General features: G+C 51.3%; 7 protein-coding genes across 7 annotated transcripts; 5 read left to right on the top strand and 2 right to left on the bottom strand.

Moving 5' to 3' along the window:
- Nucleotides 1-783: 783 nt before the first annotated feature.
- On the top strand, nucleotides 784-2,554 carry KVR01_012021 (uncharacterized protein; the record flags this gene model as incomplete). The annotated part of the gene is made up of 4 exons (XM_044785268.1): nucleotides 784-955; nucleotides 1,050-1,434; nucleotides 1,497-1,640; nucleotides 1,701-2,554. The coding sequence occupies exons 2-4, from the start codon at nucleotides 1,080-1,082 to the stop codon at nucleotides 2,552-2,554; spliced, it is 1,353 nt and encodes a 450-aa protein (XP_044639102.1). The 5' UTR covers nucleotides 784-955; nucleotides 1,050-1,079.
- A 533-nt stretch (nucleotides 2,555-3,087) lies between these two features.
- On the top strand, nucleotides 3,088-4,826 carry KVR01_011899 (uncharacterized protein). The gene has a single exon (XM_044790446.1). The coding sequence runs from the start codon at nucleotides 3,159-3,161 to the stop codon at nucleotides 4,626-4,628; it is 1,470 nt and encodes a 489-aa protein (XP_044638980.1). The 5' UTR covers nucleotides 3,088-3,158; the 3' UTR covers nucleotides 4,629-4,826.
- A 456-nt stretch (nucleotides 4,827-5,282) lies between these two features.
- KVR01_011965 (uncharacterized protein) lies at nucleotides 5,283-6,340 on the top strand (the record flags this gene model as incomplete). Its single annotated transcript, XM_044788995.1, has 2 exons — nucleotides 5,283-5,489; nucleotides 5,573-6,340. The coding sequence occupies 2 exons, from the start codon at nucleotides 5,283-5,285 to the stop codon at nucleotides 6,338-6,340; spliced, it is 975 nt and encodes a 324-aa protein (XP_044639046.1).
- A 451-nt stretch (nucleotides 6,341-6,791) lies between these two features.
- KVR01_011945 (uncharacterized protein) lies at nucleotides 6,792-8,106 on the top strand (the record flags this gene model as incomplete). The annotated part of the gene is made up of 3 exons (XM_044784162.1): nucleotides 6,792-7,175; nucleotides 7,253-7,460; nucleotides 7,550-8,106. 3 exons carry the CDS (start codon nucleotides 6,792-6,794, stop codon nucleotides 8,104-8,106), a joined length of 1,149 nt encoding a protein of 382 aa, XP_044639026.1.
- Nucleotides 8,107-8,450: 344 nt separating this feature from the next.
- Nucleotides 8,451-10,636, top strand: KVR01_011823 (uncharacterized protein). The gene is made up of 2 exons (XM_044794169.1): nucleotides 8,451-9,829; nucleotides 9,889-10,636. The coding sequence occupies exons 1-2, from the start codon at nucleotides 9,112-9,114 to the stop codon at nucleotides 10,359-10,361; spliced, it is 1,191 nt and encodes a 396-aa protein (XP_044638904.1). The 5' UTR covers nucleotides 8,451-9,111; the 3' UTR covers nucleotides 10,362-10,636.
- A 165-nt stretch (nucleotides 10,637-10,801) lies between these two features.
- Nucleotides 10,802-11,670, bottom strand: KVR01_012126 (uncharacterized protein; the record flags this gene model as incomplete). The annotated part of the gene is made up of 2 exons (XM_044786655.1): nucleotides 10,802-11,346; nucleotides 11,406-11,670. The coding sequence occupies 2 exons, from the start codon at nucleotides 11,668-11,670 to the stop codon at nucleotides 10,802-10,804; spliced, it is 810 nt and encodes a 269-aa protein (XP_044639207.1).
- A 1,677-nt stretch (nucleotides 11,671-13,347) lies between these two features.
- On the bottom strand, nucleotides 13,348-15,177 carry KVR01_012083 (uncharacterized protein). The gene is made up of 5 exons (XM_044791739.1): nucleotides 15,058-15,177; nucleotides 14,943-15,006; nucleotides 14,799-14,864; nucleotides 14,644-14,740; nucleotides 13,348-14,578 (listed from the first exon to the last, which is right to left on the bottom strand). The coding sequence occupies exons 1-5, from the start codon at nucleotides 15,102-15,104 to the stop codon at nucleotides 13,980-13,982; spliced, it is 873 nt and encodes a 290-aa protein (XP_044639164.1). The 5' UTR covers nucleotides 15,105-15,177; the 3' UTR covers nucleotides 13,348-13,979.
- Between the last annotated feature and the right edge of the window lie 2,125 nt (nucleotides 15,178-17,302).

The raw sequence follows: 17,302 nt of genomic DNA, 5'->3' as shown, positions 1-17,302 counted from the left end.
AAATATTTAAATATTAATTAAATATTAAAAGGTTAGAAGTTTAAAGGGTTAAAAAGTTAAAAAGAGTATTAAAAAGTTAAAAAGAGTATAGTTTTTACCTTTACCTTCTTACTTTTTAACTTTTTAATATTTAGTTAATATTTAAATATTTAATTAATATTTAAAAATAAAAAGTTTTAAAAAGTAAAGATAAAAGGTCTTAAAAAGTAAAAATAAAGAGATTATAAAAAGGGTTTATACCTTATATATTAAAAATTAAAGAAAAAAATAATTTTATAAAGTCTTTTAATATTAACTTAGAAAGTACTTATAAATATAAGGGAGTTATTAAGAAAAGTAAGTATTAAGTAAATAAAAAGAAAATACTAAGTATATAAACTAACTTATTAAGTGTATAGATACTAGCTCTATTTATTATTATATAAAGGTATTATATATATTATATATATATATATAGATTAAAAACGAAACCACTTTATGCCTAACCCTAAACTACAGCCTTAGGAGTTCCATTTTGCTGTTTAGAGTGCTTGAAAACCTTTCACTGCCAATCTGCAGACGACTATTCAACCCTTGAAGAATGCCCGAGGCGTTTGAACGAAAGTTCGGCCTTTCAGGCAGCGATTATTACTTGACTTCTCTATTCAAGTTTAACACCGTGGAAGACGCCAACTACCGTTCACTCAGCCCGCCAAGAGTCGCTCGGCTTCTTGCTCGGCAATCCCACCAACGATTTGCACTGTTTGGCGGTGTAGACAGCCCCACTTGCCGGGCCAAGACTTTCAAAATTTACTGACTTATCGTTTGCGGAGCGTTGTTGTTGATTGCCTGTGTACTTCAAAAATCCCTTATTGGAGTGGGAAAAGGCAATGAGGGGAAGGTCATAGCCGGACGACGGACGTCGGATGCTGGGTCGGATGCTGGATGTCTTGTCGATACGAAGTGAGGTACCTAGGTATATTAAGCCCTGTCGTCTCGCCGAGATGCATAAAATCCATCCTCATGCACTACCGAGCGTGTATTATCCCTGATAGTCTTCTCATTTACAGCGCGTGCTTCTTTCCGGGTCGTTTCCGACGATGGCTTCGCAGATGGCTCGCAGATGCGCGCTGAGTCTTTGTGCCCTTGGCCAAGTCTCTGCGCACGCGTTGTCGTCTCGACAGACGACTGAAACGCAGACAAGCCCATACACGGATGCAGTGTCCAAATATGTCGACTCCATAAGCGAGACTCTCTGGCCTACCAACACTGAGATCCATGAGAACCCCGAGCTCCAATATGAAGAGGTTAAGGCTCATGACCTTCTGACCTCTTTCATGGAGTCTCAAGACGGATGGAACGTGACGCGGTCCGCATACAATATCAGCACCGCCTTTACCGCTGTATTCCAGGGAGATGGTGAAGGCCCGGTGGTGTCATTTAACGCCGAGTACGGTAAGTACCAAAAGCCCAAGCCTCGACTTGAGACAAGCATGCTGACCTTGATGACTTCGCAGATGCGTTGAAAGGCCTGGGGCATGCTTGTGGGCATAACCTCATCGCTATGGCATCATTGTCTGGCGCACTTGCTACGGCTGAGATCATGCGCACTGAGAAACTTGCCGGAACTGTGGTTCTCTTCGGCACTCCCGCGGAAGAAGGTAAATAGCCAACCTCATGATAATGTTGAAGTTGTGCTCGGGGCTGACTGGCCATTCCAGGCGGCGGCGGTAAGATCTTGTTGAACGAGGCGGGCGCCTACCGAGACCACAAGATCGACATCAGCCTCATCTCGCACCCCACTAACGGCGGCGACTCCCCTTACATGTCCACCACTTCCACAGACACTCTCGACATCGAATACTACGGCAAACCAGCCCACGCAGCAGCCGCACCGTACGACGGAATCAACGCCCAGGACGCACTGGTCCTCGCCTACGACGCCCTCTCGATGCTGCGCCAGCAGACGCACTCCACCGACATAATCCAGGGCATCATCAGGTCCGGCGGCAGCCTCACCAACGTCATCCCGGACCTCTCGGCGGCAACCTTCGCCGTGCGCGCCGCGGACGACAGCGCGCTGCACAACCTGACCGAGCGCGTGTACAAGTGCTTCGAGGCCGGCGCCCTGGCCACGGGCGCCACGCTCAACCTGACGATGCGGCCGCACGGCTACTCCAACATGGTCACAAACGACGTGCTCGCCGAGTCGTACGCCGCGTGGTTCGGCGGGCTGGGACACGGGGACGAGCTCCTCCCGGCCGAGACGGCGAGGAGCAGCAAGAGCAGCGCGAGCACTGACCAGGGGAACCTCAGCCATGACTTCCCGTCCATCAGCCCCTGGTTTGGGATCACCAACGAGGACGGCAGTGTCCCTGTCACGGGGCCTCACACCCCGCCGTTTGAGGTGGCCTCGCGCAGCCGGCGTTCCTTTGACAAGTCACTTCTGGTGGGGAAGAGTCTCGCGGGGGTTGCTATTGATGTTTTGACTGTCGACGGGCTGTTGGACAAGGTCAAGGAGGAGTTTTCTGGTGTGAACAAGGTGCCCCGCGCGAGGAGGAGCATACATATGTAAAGAATGTGAGTATTAACCTGTTGACTGACGTCCTCAGTGTCCGAGGTCCGGCTTTTCAATCGTGTATGTTGCATGTAAATTACCGTCATAAGCACGCTGCATAATCATTGCAGAAAATTATTGCGTATATTTAATGTACTAATTGTGCCGAGACCATATGGCGGGCTGGGCTGGAATTCAGCTCGTGACTGTGGTATTTGAGGGATTCGTAAATTCGGGATTGAAATTGAATAATTCATGATGTCCAATTATACAAATATCGGACCTTTGATCAGCTGAGTGCCAAGTGGCTTTATTTATTAGTGTCTGGCTCGGAGTTTTGCCATCTTTCCTGTCGCACCTAGAGTCAGCTTTCTGAGACGACGATTGCGGATTCCAGCCAATCTGAGCTTGGAGCTGGTCCGCGGTATTACCCAAATTGGTTGGCGTCCGCGGACACCAACCCAAAGGGGTATCTATATGAGTATCAAGGAATGATCCGCCCATTGGCGGCCTTCAAAATCCGCCCGACTACATCTCTTCTACCATTTGACGTCAGCCAGTGCAGCCCAAGTTGCGGAAAGAAGTCTCGTCAACGTATGTATACTTTCACCCAATAACAACAATGGAGATAATTCCGGAGGTTAAAGCCTGCGAGTCGTGTGCGAAATCTAAACGGAAATGCGGAAAAGAGAGCCCACGATGTCACCGCTGCACGTCTCGGGACCTCGAGTGCATCTATCCACTCCCCACCAGGCCCAGCTCGTTCGTCCGCTTCCAGGACGCTCCTAGCTCGGCTGTAAACTCTACATCCATACCCATGGTCCCGGCGGAGAGGGCCGCATCGATACCTATGGCTCCCGCTGAGATCGGAAGGCCGCCGCCCGACATGTGGGACCCTACCATGGCGCTGTTCACATTCACCACGACCTCCTCTCATTACAGTGCATCCCACACGCCCAATACGAGGCTCGACGTTGCGCGGCCCTCGACGCTGCTGTCCGCCCCTCGTAGTGTCAACAACCCACCTGCGAAGCAGCTCAGCACGGACTGGTTCATGTCCCCAGAATCATGGAAGATGGAGTACATCATGCCAGGCCCCGGGGACCAGGGCGAGATGCCACCGTCCCCATACAGCCGCCAGGCCCTGAAGGCCTTCCTCACCACGGGGCAGGGCTGGCTGGCGGACTGGATCTCGACGGGGGGCACGACGTTCATCCACAAGCAGCTGTACTCGTTTAAACTCCCGCGGTGCGTGCAAGACGCCTACACGGCGGTGGCGCTCTACCTCCTGAGGACGGACGAGAACGAGGACATGGTCCACCGCATCATCGAGGACCGGTCGAGCCAGCTCCTCGCCGACGAGGAGCGGCACAGGATGTCCAGCAGCCTCGACCCCTTCGGCCACCTCGCCCGCGTCCACGCCCTGCTCGCGTACCAGATCATCTGCCTCCTCGACGGCGACATCCACCTCCGCGGGCTCGCCGAGCAACGGACGACGGTCATGGAGTCGTGGCTCAAGCAGATGCTCGACAGCGTCTCGTTTGCCTCGCAGCTCACGTCGGCCTCCGGCGCGGAGGGGGCGATGACGGCCGCCAGGGGGCTGGGCCTCGGCATAGTGGACATAATGGACGCCGCATCGTCAGCGTCGGCGTCGGCGTCGGCACCGGCCGCCGCCTCGCCCGCCACCACCACCACCACCCCGCGGACGGCGCCGCAGTGCTTCCACCCCAGCTCGCAGGAGGAGGTGCTCTGGCACACGTGGATCTTTGCCGAGTCGGTGCGGCGGACGTGGATCTTCGCGCAGGGCCTGCACGTCGTGTACACAGTCATGCTCCAGGGCTGCGCCACGTGCTGCGGCTCCATAAAGTTCACCACGGCGGCCGAGGTGTGGGACGCGCCGTCGAGCTACGCGTGGAGCAAGATTTGTGCGGAGAAGGACGTGGCGCTTACCGAGCCGGAGGAGGTCGAGAGCTTCCTGGCGCGTAGGAGGCCTGAGGAGGTTGATGGTTTTACAACGTCCTTGTTACAGATCATGTTTGGGAAGGCGAAGATGGAGCGGTGGGCAGATGCGAGGACGCCGGTCGCTGCATGAGGTTTGTGGTGGAATTTGTTCGGCTTAGATCTTATGCCCCAGGGCGGCAGCTTTTCAGTTTTCCTATTTTACACAGCGGGCATTCCGGTATTGTTACAAGGCTCCTTCCAATATCCCGTAGATTCCCCGGCCTTGCACCTGGAGAGCCGGAGCGAGTTCTTCAGTCCGATATCAAGACGCCTCCAGTGTATTTTCTGCGAGCATCCTGTCCCACACAATGGATCCCTTCCCTTTGGTCATCACAAGACCACTGGGTCCTCCTTAAACACTGCCCAGGTGGTCTGGGCTGATACTCACCACAACCATTGTTTTCTTCCACTTCAACTTACATCACAACAGGCTGTTCGTTTGCAACATTCAGCAGATCCTGCCTCCACATATCGACTTGGCCCAGCCCAAATGAATTTCAAGTAAACGGCAACAGAGACAGTTACAATCGTCACCGCCCCTTCCTTGTCTTGTTGCAAGAGTCTGCTAACCGAGTTAAATTCTTCCATTCCTTTCCTCTTCTTCTCTCCGATCCAGCTCTTCTGCACTTCTCGTCTCTTCCTCTATTCCGATCCCGTCTCCAACCCTTCCATCTTGAAACCTGGGATCTTCAGTCCCCCAAGCTTACATCTCGTTTCCAAATCACACGCCTCCTCAGAAGCCAAGATGCCACCCAAGAGAAAGCGCGATGAGTTCGAGGCAGACGACGGGCGGGAGGCGTTCCGCAACCGAGGGGACCTAGCAATGTTCCGATCTGAAAAGAGGTGGGACTTCGCCCTGACCGTAGATGGCGAGCGACTGTTGCTCCACAAGCAGCTGCTATTCTCCCGCGTCGGAAAGTTCAGACAGCTGCTGACAGGGGGCAGGAACGGGGTAGGTTCAGAGTCTATCCTGCCGTCCAACACTGCCCAGCCCAGAATCCACCGAGGTTGCTAACTCTACGTCTAACTCATCAGCTGCCAAAGGACGACAAAGGGCGAACAGAATACACGGAGAAGGACCACGACGCCAGATCGGTCCGCCTGATGGTCGACTTCGTGTACGGGGAGTGGAAGGCCGAGATCCTCGAGTTCCAGACGGAGAACCAGCCCGTCATCCAGGACTGCATCCTGCTCTTCAGGCTGGGGCACAGCTTCGACATCCCGCGGATGGCCGCCTACGCCGTCCGGCACCTCGAGATGTACCTCAGCAGGAAGCTCAGGGACATCTGCGTCTACCCGCTGCACAGGGCCCTCCAGGCGGCTGGGCGCAAGGAGTTCATTGAGGACCTTGAGGCCGGCATCTGGCAGGCGGACGCGGCCCGGCACGGCCCGGTCGAGACCCAGCCCTGGTGCATGCTCGTCGACTTTGTTGTCGTGGCGGGGCCCGTCCTCCTGCGCGAGCCCAACTTCCACCTGCGCGTCGACGTGGACGTCCTCCCGCCTGCCTTCGTCAAGGAGACCCTGCTGGGGCTCCATGCGCCCAAGTACCAGACGCCTTGGATGAGGGGGCTCAGGGTGCGGCCGGCGAGGCTCTCGAGGCCGGTTCCCAAGAAGCGTGGGGGCTGTTCCTGCTGTGGGGTGGGTATCTTGAGGGAGGAGGCGGCCGTTTTCAACCCCTGGTCTTACCAGATGCTTGCCCAGAGGTTTCCTCAGCTGTGCTGTGAGGCGTGTGCTGAGAGGATGGATCAGGGAGATGGCAATGGCGTTGTGTGGGGCATCTTTGATGATGTGAAGGATGAGTAGGTGGGCCTTGACTCATCTGTTTGACGTTGGTCTGTTGCTGGAGGGTTGCTCATGGCTTGGTGCTTCTTTTGACGTTGAATTCCTATCAACAATTACCAATCAAAGTCGTTGATTTCACAATCTGTCTTCCGTCCGAGCTTCTACTTTGTGAAAGTCTTTATACGTGTTTGCACAGACTACAGACACTGCAATTGTGCATACATGGTGACATTGAGACCTGTGCAGGGCTGCAACCCCTTAGCGCCATATGATGAACAAATGAGCAGCTCACTCTGGCCATTTACTGTTTGGACGAAAGCCCTCATTCTTTGGGATTCTGCCGCTGCTGCTGCAGACGAATTCCCACCGCCCGCCTGTCTATAAAGTACCTGGGACCTTGCCCACTCTTTGTCGACAGCATCCTTCCTAGGACACAACACCAAGAGAGGCGAGCTTCGACCCACCTGCAAAGATGTCTGACGACCACGAGCCTCGCCCTCTAGCACCGGGCTTTGTGCGCGATGCCTCCCCTGGGGGTGGTGATGCACACCCTACCTTGATGGGCCCCCATGACGCCACATCTCAGGAGCACTTGGACAATCACCACAGGGACATGACGAGACCTCCTCTCATACCACAGGAAATCTACGATAGGCTTATGAACGACCCCATGCGTACCAAGGCCAACATCACCGCGCTTCCCGCATCCTTCGCCAAAGCCGACGAGAAGCTGCTCAGCTCGGGCGTGCACTCCGATGCCAAGGTGATTGCAAACGGCAAGGTGTACCAGGTGCACAAGAGCATCCTATGCACCCGCAGCAAGTGGTTTCGGGCTGCTCTTGAGGGCGGTTTCTGCGTAAATGTTTAACTGACCTGGTTGATCTAAGCAAGCAGCTTGCGGCCTTGACCATTGCTAACCTTGCCGTTTGCCAGGAGGGTAACGACAGCATTGTCAACATCTCTGACCCAGAGGATAACATCGACCGACTGCTCGAGTTCATCTACACTGGCGCAGTGGACCTCAAGGAGTGTGAGGAGACCGAGGTCATGGCTGCTGCCAACGAGATCGCAGCCCTTGGTGACTTCTACCAGGTCGACCAGATGAACAAGTATGCCGAGCAGATCTTGGGCCACTACCTGGGTAAGTACATCATATCACATCTCCTCCAGAATGCTGCAGCCTGGGATTAGCAGACAGATAGCTAATATTTGCCTGAAACAACCAGGAAGAAACCTCAAACGCAATCAACTGGGACGACGGCGCTTCTGAACTGCCTCGCCAGTACTGGACCCCCGACACACTCAGACTGTGCAAGGACTTCAACACCTGCAAGGCCAACTACAGGCTCATCAAGCAGGCCGGCTTCGTTGACCGCCTGTGCGAGGCCATCCGTGGCGCCTACGCCAAGCGGTCAGGCATCCAGCATGTCTACGTCGCCTTCGTCTGTGCTGCGCGGCCCGTGACCTTCACGTGCGCCCTGATCCGGGAGCTGAGGCTGGAGCTGCCCGAGTTTGGGGAGGACCTGCTGACGGCGATGATGGACGGCCTGAAGTGCCCTGCCCTCGCTGGCAACCCGGTGTTTTCGAGGTGGAGTAACACCATCTACGTCGAGCCTGGCAAGCCCACGCTGTCAACGAAAGCGATCAATCAGATCCGTGAGGTCCGAAGGTCCCATGAGCGCCATGAGCTCCTCAACCTCCGCGGGCTCCGTGAGCTTCGTGAGCACCGTGAGCTCCGTGAGCAGCGTGAGCTCCGTGAGCACCGTGAGCACCGTGGTCAGCAATGAGACCTGGAGAGATCCATCAGATAGTCTGATTAGAACTGAGAGTTGGGGAGATACATCGGATAGTGGTGGAAGGAAAGGAATGATGACCTCTTGATCCGTTGTTAGCACCAGTTGTGAAATGGAAGACCTTCATCCTCATCAAATGGAACGCACTGCACTACGCGCTTCCGGGTTAGGGTGGAGCGGGTGTCTAAGTAAGTACCTAGGTACTTAAGTAGGTAAGCAGACGCCAGCCAACGCGTGGAGTCACGGTACGCTTTGCTCACGAGGAGGTCCGTGCACATGAGATGACGGGTCCCAGCCATCTCCACTTCCAACGTCGTCCCATCCCTCTCCTCTCCTCTGCCGCATTCACGACAGTCTCCATCAACCACGCCCTTCGGTTCATCCACGTGCATCCACGCATCCACGCATCCAAGCATCCAAACCCCCGATCATCCAACTACACCAGCAGCAGGGTCAGTTCTTTGGTACTCGCTTCTCGCGGGGGACCGGTCGCCACCTCTCCAACGATAGAGCTGCATCGCACAGAAAAACCGCAGTGCTCCCCGCGGCCGTCGCCTGTAATCCGTCGCCCACCTCCAAGCTACAGGTCGCCTGCCCCGGCGCCTGGGGGGTGGGAGGGTACTCCTTGCCCCAAGAGGTTGAGTGAGCGCGCGCTCTGTCACCGCTCCTCCCTTGACACGGGTGGGATCAAAGTAGCCCGTCGGCGGCCACTCGCACGCCCGGGCATCGTTGTTGCGGGACGCGGGTTCTGGACTCTCTGCTCTCTCTTCTGCCGGCATACAGGCCCCCGAGTCAAGGCTGCTCTTGCACACTTCAAAGCCTGGCAGGGTGGGGTTCTCCTGGGCGTCTTTTGCTCAGGAGGGAAACACTTTCGACGACGCTCTGTTTGGTGTCATTGACGGACGAGGCCGTGGCCTTGGTCTTGGCCCGTCGTGCTTGAACAAATCTGAATGCTAACCCTTTTCTCGATTTTATAGAACTACTGTTTCCGAGCCTGCCATGGTCGGCGGAACGCCGCCATGTCCTCCCTCGACGAGTTTCAACATTGACAGGGCACCAGCAGTTGTACATTACATGGGGCGCGACTCGGAGTTCCGGTATCTATATCACGGCGATGCAGATCCATCGCGCCAGGTCACCTTCGAGATGCGCTTCGACGCCGCCGACATGTCAGCCTTCTTCAAGATCCGCGTGCCGGTCGGGCTGAAGGGCGCGGGCCCCGACAGCGCCAAGACACCCCTCTTCCTGCACATACACCCCGACAGCATCGCAGTCCTCAAGTACAACGCAGTCTCCAGGGTGGTACCAGACGTCGTCAAGGACAGCCTGGGGCCGGGCCCGGGGCCGAGCAGCCTGGACTTTTGGCTGGTCCGACCTGCCGACATGGTTGTGCCCTCAGCCTCACGACTGGCGCCCCAGAACAAGGCCCACGGCGAGAAGCTGGACTCCCTGAAACTCCTCGCGCAGGATATAGCCCTCACTGTGTATTGGATGCCCGCAACGCCGCTGTCCGACTCCCAGATGCGACCAGTCTGTGACGCTATTTGGGACCGGAGACTCAAGTCTATCAGCGCGGCGGCCGATCTGCAGGGGCTGTACGGCGGGGCGGGCGGCAGGGTGCTGGAGCGCAGTGAGCTGTGCCTCCCTGTGCCAAAGTCGAGTCCCCCGTCATACAGCGAGCTTGAGCCCGGCCCGCCAGGCGCTCCTGTCAACCCATGTGAGTCGTCGAATGCTGCCTCCTGCCCAATCCCAGCCACTGACAGCATGCGTCGCCAGCTCAAAAGTCCGCCGGCGCGCCCAGGAAACGGCGCCGAGGTACACCCTCCGGCGCCGCTGGCAAGCCCGACCCCGCCGCGGACGCCACGGCAGCAACCTGCAGGAAGCTGCTCGACGAGATGATGGCGCAGTACCGGCGGGAGGAGCGGGCGCACCTTGACAGCAGGCTGGCGGAGCTGCGGGCGTCGGTGGGCGAGGACCTGCGGGCGCTGCGGGCCGAGGTGCTGGCCCACGTGGACCAGCGGCTGGCGGACCTCGAGGGCGTGATCCCCAGCGCCGAGGACGTCGACGAGCAGGTGGCGCAGCACGCGGCCGGGCTGGTCGAGGACCTGGTCGAGGTCAAGATCGACGACCACGTCGCGGGCATACGGGCCGAGCTCGAGGAGTTTGTCGACGGGGAGATTGCTTCTGCTGAGGAGCGGGTGCTGCGGCGGGTGAGGGATGCTAGTTGGAGTGTTTGTATAGATGAATGATTATTAATTAATGTTTGCTATGTGCATGTGCGTGTGGTTTTGGCTTGCTTGTCTTGTGATGTGGGTGGTCGTGTCGGGTGAGATGAGATGGGGATTGGTAACTGTGAGAACGGCGGTTACATCTGTAGAAAGGTCCGTGGGATCTCTTCACTTGGGAGCTTGTCCCAGAGGAGCACTTGTATGTACTAAGAAAAGTCTGAATTAGGGAGGTAAGACTATCTCGGTACCTGGGTAGGCAATGGCGCCATCCGTCAAATGCCAATTATTCCCTCAAAGTCTTCAAGTCTCCATCCGAAGCTCCTGTGTGCGACAACCCCCCACCGCAGAATCTGACCCCATTCATCGACCGTCCAACCCAAGAAGACCGGGAGAACCCCCCAATATCGCCGTAGTCAGTCCGCAGCGTGCCTTTGCCCGCCCCTGCACTTCCAGGGCGGGAGCTATCGCCGCCCCGCCGGGACGAGGACCTGGATCGCCTCGCCCGAGCCGTCGGCCTCGTCCTGCGCGCACTTGGTGCAAAAGGTGCTGGAGGGCCGCCCGGAGAACTTGAGGAAGCGCGTCTGTGGGCCCTTGTTCAGGGTGGTCAGGACGTGGCTGCCGAAGCGCGGGTAGTTCATATTAAGTACCTCGATGAAGGGCTTGCCGAGGAGCCGGCCGCGCGCGGCCCACACGAAGTCCGCGAGGATGGGCTGGCAGGGGTTTAGGGGGATGTTTTGGGGCTTGAACGTGCCGTATGCCATCACAACAGCGTCGGTGAAGTTTTCGTGAAAGACGTTACCATCGATGCTGGCTTTGGGCACGAGGCCCAACTCGAGCCCGGTCTCGGCCTCGGCTGATAGGGTCATGGCCTCTTGAAGATGGGCGCTGAGCTTCTTCCAGAGGTTGTCCTCCGCGTAGCGGATCATGCCGGTGACCTGGAATTTACGGCCCAGGAGTGCGAGCTCCACGCAGTCTGCCATGGTGCGCGAGGAGATGTCCTTGATGCCTGGATGACAAGGTCAGTTGCAAAAGCTTGATGTGGTGGGCGTGGATATGAGGACCTACTGCCTGCGTAAATGAACTCTAGAATCAGCTCTGCTTTATCTTCGTAGATCCCGAACCCGAAGGCCGTGAAATCAGCTGTCTCCTCGGTGGTGGACTGGTTGGAGAAGGCTTTGCGAAAGTAACCCGACCTCGGGCACAAGATGCCCTTGTGGACCTTCCAAACTCGCTGGTTAACCCCGACCTCAGCATCGCTGAACTGACCAGTCTCCAAAAGCTCCAGGTCGTTAGAGCGGAAGCGCTCCTGGACGGCGAGGGGGCTCTCCATGTCTGATGAGGATGGGAGCTCTGGCTGCTCGTGCTTTGGTGGAGGTCGCATCGCCGGAGAGTCGGTGGGTGGCCTGTCTCGCTGAGATCTTGGGGGTGCGATGGACACTCGTCGGGCGAGGATCCAACTCAGGTGGTGTTCATGTGCTGGCAGTCAGCAGCGTCAAGGCAAAGTCTGCTGCAGGTGCCAGAGCTTTCACTTTTGTGTGGTTGTGGCAAACGGCCAGCACCAGGGCAACGCGAGGTGGACGGGTGGGGCAACGTAGGAAGGTGAATGGAAGGTCAAACAGTGGCCCAAACACGCGAGCTCGAGAAAGGCGAAGAGCTCAGTGCTCAGGCTTTTCCTAGGGGAGGTTATCCTACAGGACTTGTAGGGACAAGAAAAGGTTTTGATTTGGGAGGTCATGCTATCCTTGGACTACAAATTGATCCCTCTGTGTCTTTAGCGGAACGTCTCAAGTCCTCTACATCTCATGTACTCCTCTCAATAAGCTGTTCCACGACAAGCTGTAAAGCCACCAAACATCCGCCCATCCCCCCTACAAACGACCTCGATATAGACTGACCGTAGCCTCCTGTTGCAAACCTGACACCATCTAGACAACCATTTTGTGGGCGCTTGCCAAGCCTGGGAGGCAAGATCCTCCTCTCCAAACAGATTGGTCTGCAAACATAAAGGCAGGCAGGTGTCTCCATCTCATCATCCACATTGCTTCAGTCCCCCTTCTCCACAGGCTCAAAAGGCGGTGGTTCGAGACCCAGCAGCGCAAGACTCGCACGGCCGTCCTGTTGCTTGTGAAACGCACACTGCCAACAACGGCAAGGCGTGAGGAGGTGCCTCCGGCCGCCGCAGAAAAATGACGACTGCGGGCCCATGTTCAACGCTGTAAACACATGAGTGCCGAATAAAGGGTACGCCCTGTTAAGCGCCGCCATGGCGGGGGTGCCGAAGAGCTGGGCGCGCGCGGCCCAGACGAAGTCGGCGAGGAGGAGCTGGCTGCTGGTGGTGTTGTTGTTGTCGACGTTGGAGTAGGCCCTGGCGATGGCGCTGCGGAAGTCGAGCTCGAACTCCATGTCGGCGATGGTGAGCCTGCGGCCGTGGAGAAGGTCGTGGGTGGTGAGAGGGACGCCGGCGGCGCCGGGGGTGGTGGACACACACTCGAGCATGGGTTTAAGCCTGGCCCAGAGTTGGCTGGTTGCATAGTCGGCCATGCCGTCGACGAGGAAGGTCTCGCCTACGGTGGAGAGGTCGACGCAGTCTGCCATGGTGAAGGTGGCGATGTCTTTGATGCCTGTCATTTGTGACAAGTCAGCCAGTCAGTTTATGGACCATATCGTAAGACTGCCAGCCAGCCTGCATGTGCTGGTAGTAGGGCGAGTGAGAAAGACGTACCGCCCGAGTAAATGAACTCAAATAGAAGCTCGGCCTGATCCTCCGTTGTGTAGAACGGGAGTTCCAGCGGGATGGGCTCGCCGCCCTTGGACGTGGCGAGGCTGGCCTCACGCAGGAAGCCTGACCGCTGGCACACGATGCTCTTGTGCACCTTCCAGACCCGACCGCCCAAAAACATGGTGACCTGGGCGTCGCTGTAACGGCCTGTCCTGAGGAGGTCCAGGTCGTTGGAGCGGAAGAGCTCCTCGGGGGCGACGAAGGGCTTTTGGGTCTTGGGCGGTGGTGGGGAGAAGAGCTTCAACGGCTCGGCCTTTGGGAGGGAGAAGGGCTTTGACGGGGATCGAGAAGTCGATGAGGGCAGGGACGAAGGCCTTGGCGGCGGGGATGGAGTGCCTGGAGGCTGGGCCTCTGGTGGATGTTGGATCCCCAGGGGGTCGGGGTCTTGTTTGGTCGACATCTGGAAGTGGGTGGGTTGAGGATCCCGCTTTGGCAGTGTTGTTGTGGCAGTCGGGTCTCGGACGTGGTTTGAAATGTGAGTTTGCGAGAGCTTCCAACTTTTGGGCTTATGTGGTTGTGTCGAGGGGTGGCCTGGGGCATCAGGGCAGCCAAAGGTCAAGCGACAGGAAAGTTAATGGCAAGGCCAAACAGGCAACAAAACGTGGGAGGTGAGAAAGATGAAAAGCCCAGTGCTTATGGAAGTGGTCTATCTGGATGGCCCCTGGTGAGTTCTGCACTGGTATCACACGTGCCTGTCCCCTGCGATAGCCTGGATCAAGTAAAACATACCAACAGTCCTGGCCTTTTGCCATCCCGAGTGATCCATCCAACATTATCCAGCATGAAATTGCTGTTTTCCGATGGTCAAGCGGCTCAATTAGCTGCTTAATCCGTTCGCAAACCCATCCAGTCCAGCCTGTCTAGTCAGTGTCAAACCAGCCTGGAGTTTCAACAGTCCAGTCCCCAGTTGCTTCGACGGCTGGCCTCGGGCCAGGCGGAATCCGTACGAGAAATGGTACGGGCGCAGGGGATCGCGGAAAGAACCTCCAGTCCTGCCACTTCGCGAATGTGGTGTTGCCACAGAACTCGCCTGACACGTCACCCGTGATCATCGAGGCGAGAACCAGGTTTCCGAACTTCCGAACCTGCCCCTGCGTGATGAGGCGGACGAAATCAGCATTCTTGAACAGGTGGAGCCGTGCCGCGAAGGCGAAGTCCGCCAGGATGCGCTGCGCCAACTTGACCGGCCGCTCAACGAATGCGTTGCGCACGGCCAGGCAGAACATGGTGGGGAAGGCGTCCTCGTCCTCCTCCGCCGCGAACCGGGCCTCCATTACTGGGACCGTGAGCCCCGTGTGGCAGACGCGGTCGAGGATCGACCCCAGGTGCGTCACGAGGAGGGCCTTACCATATTGTTCCATGTCCTCTGACCAATACCTCTCTCCCAGCCGCATGAGGTCGATGCCGAGGATCATGGTGTCGCGGCCGCCTGTGACGGTCTCGTCGGTCTGGTCGACGCCTGTGCGTTTGGTCTGATCAGCGAGACTCGACTGAACTGCAGGTGGGGGGTTTGGCGTGACTCACTGCCAGCATAGAGAAAGTGGAGCATCAGTTTGACTTGTGAGGCGGTTTCTTCGAGCGTGATCTCGTTACTTCCAGTGACCTCGCGAAATCCACCCGACTGGTTGTTGAGGAACATGTCAGGAAGTTGCAAGGAACCAGGTTGCCAGGTTGCTTACTATGTGGTCACTAGAGAATGCCGTCTTGAACCACGACGAGCGGCTTGCTAGGATATTGCGGTGGACCTTTGTGTTTGTTAGCATCCTTTTGCCATGAAAAGTTCGAGAACTTGGAAAGGCAGCAACTTCTGACAAACGACAAACCTTAGTGGAAAGCCCGCCGTTACAGATGATCTTTGCATCGGCATACAAGCCAGATCGGAGGATCCTAACCTATGTCAGCAAAAATCAAAGAAGAGAAGGAGAGGTTCAAGCTGACTCTAGGTCATTGGATACCCAGGCATTGTTTTCGCCGTCGTCATCCATCTTGTGTTTGCAGTGAGAGGCGATGGAAGTTTATGAGGTCTGATGTTGGGGTTGCTAGGAGGTTGAGGTGGATGGATGGATGGAAAAGACAGAGCTCAGAGGGCGAGTGGGTCCAGCTGTCTAGGTACGTGCTTGCAGACAGGGTTGAAATTAGTCTGAATTAGTTTAATTACAGGCCTTAACTAAGACTAAAGACTTTTAGTTAAGGAAATAGTGACTAAATCTTTTTTTAATTAGTAATTATAACTAAAGACTAAACTAATTTATAAATTAGTCTTTAATCTTTAATCTAACTAAAGAAAAAGTAGGTCTATTTTTATTAAATTTTATTTTATTAAATATTAAATATATAATATAGTTTAAATATTAAAAAATATTTTTAAATCTTTTTAAAAATTAATTATTATTTTTAATTAATTTTCTAAAAATAATAAAAATATTTTTAAAATTTTTATTTAAAAATATTTATTAAAAATATTATACTTTAATTTAATTTAAATAAATAACATTAAATAAAATATAAAAATTAAAATATAATTTTATTTTTATTTTAATTTAAACTTTAAACCTTTATATATTAAAAAAGTAGAATTCTATAACTTATCTTTTAAAGAACTATTTAACTTTAAATATATATATTCCTTTATATAATTATTTAAATAAATAATAAAAATTATAATTAAATTAAGTTTAATTACTTTTAATAATTTATTTAAATAAATATAAAATTTTATATAAAATTAAAATTAACTTTATATATAAAAGTTTTTTATAAATAATAATTTAAAAGTAACTATATAGTATAGTAATATAATCTATTAATCTATATTCCTAAAATAGTATTTAAAGTAGTAAAAGGTTATTATAAGCTTAAAGGTATTAAGTTAATAATTAACATTATAAAGTTCTTTTATAACTATTAAGGGCCCTTAATTATATTAGTATTAAATTTTATATTTTAAATTTATACTAATTAAATATTAAGGAGTAAAGTTATCTAACTATTTATATAGGTTTATAATACTCCTTTTATACTATAAAATTATAATACTATTTATTTACCCTAAATACTCTAATAAAGCTTTATTATAGTATAATTATAATATTATTAGAATTCCTTCTTTTATAATATATATAATAATTTTATTAATAAATTTATTATATTAAATTTATATAATTAAATTAAAAATATAATTAAAAATTTTATTTTTATATAATTAAATTAAATATATATATTATTTATAATAATTATTATTAATATTATAATATTAAAATTAAAAATTATATATTTCTTTAATATTTAAATATTTTATTTTATTAAATTTTTAATTTATTTAAATTATTATTTAATATATATACCCTCTAAATAATAGAATTTTTAAAGAAGAGTATAGAATATACTATACCTAAATTTATAGTTTAGTAATTAGAATCTTCCTAAATAGAGGAAAGACCTAAGTTCAATTCCTAATAGGTCCCTTATAGTACGTTCTCCTCTTCTTTTACTTTTTTTTTATTTTTATTAATTAACTTATTATTAATTAAATAGAAAATTAAATAAAAGTTAAATAAAATATTAAATAGAAAGTTAAATAAAAGTTAAATAAAAAGTTAAATAAAAGTTAAATAGAAAGTTAAGTAAGAAATTAAATAAAAGTTAAATAAAAATAAAATAAAAAGTTAAATAGGATATTAAATAAAAGTTAAATAGAAAGTTAAATAGAAAGTTAAATAAAGTATATAATAAAAATATTTAAATAATTTAAATATTTTTAAGTTTATTTTATATTTATTAAATATTAAAGGAATATTAAAGGAATATTAATAATTTTTAAAAGTATTTAATTTAATAATTATTTTCTATAATTAATAAGAAAGTCTAAGGTAACTATTAGTTTCTAACTAGTAAATAAGGAAGTTTAGGGTAACTCTTAGTTTTTAATTAGTAAATAAAAAAGTTTAAAGTAATTTATAAATCTTTAAAAAATTTATTAAAAGAAAATAATAATAAAATAACTTTTATTAAATTAAATAATTTAAAATAAAATAAATTATTATTCTTTTTAAAATAAATTATTTAAGTATAATTTAAATTAAAAGAAAATAATAAAATAAATTATTTTAAATTATTTCTCTATTCCTCCTCTACTAATTCCTTTAAATTCTAAATTTCCACTTCTAACTCTTAAATACTATTA

This window comes from Diaporthe batatas (genome assembly GCF_019321695.1).
Source record: "Diaporthe batatas strain CRI 302-4 chromosome Unknown Contig00017, whole genome shotgun sequence".
NCBI lineage: Eukaryota > Fungi > Ascomycota > Sordariomycetes > Diaporthales > Diaporthaceae > Diaporthe > Diaporthe batatas.
This window is presented reverse-complemented; position numbering and strand designations above follow the sequence as displayed.

Excerpts from the sequence above, each read along its gene's own strand:
- KVR01_011899 (XM_044790446.1), top strand. The coding sequence starts at position 3,159 with ATGGAGATAATTCCGGAGGTTAAAGCCTGCGAGTCGTGTGCGAAATCT.
- KVR01_011823 (XM_044794169.1), top strand. The coding sequence starts at position 9,112 with ATGGTCGGCGGAACGCCGCCATGTCCTCCCTCGACGAGTTTCAACATT. Across the intron at positions 9,830-9,888 it reads AGGCGCTCCTGTCAACCCAT|CTCAAAAGTCCGCCGGCGCG; the intron begins GTGAGTCGTCGA and ends ATGCGTCGCCAG.
- KVR01_012083 (XM_044791739.1), bottom strand. The coding sequence starts at position 15,104 with ATGGATGACGACGGCGAAAACAATGCCTGGGTATCCAATGACCTAGA. Across the intron at positions 14,865-14,942 it reads ACGGCGGGCTTTCCACTAAG|GTCCACCGCAATATCCTAGC; the intron begins GTTTGTCGTTTG and ends ACAAACACAAAG. Across the intron at positions 14,741-14,798 it reads CATTCTCTAGTGACCACATA|TCGGGTGGATTTCGCGAGGT; the intron begins GTAAGCAACCTG and ends CTCAACAACCAG.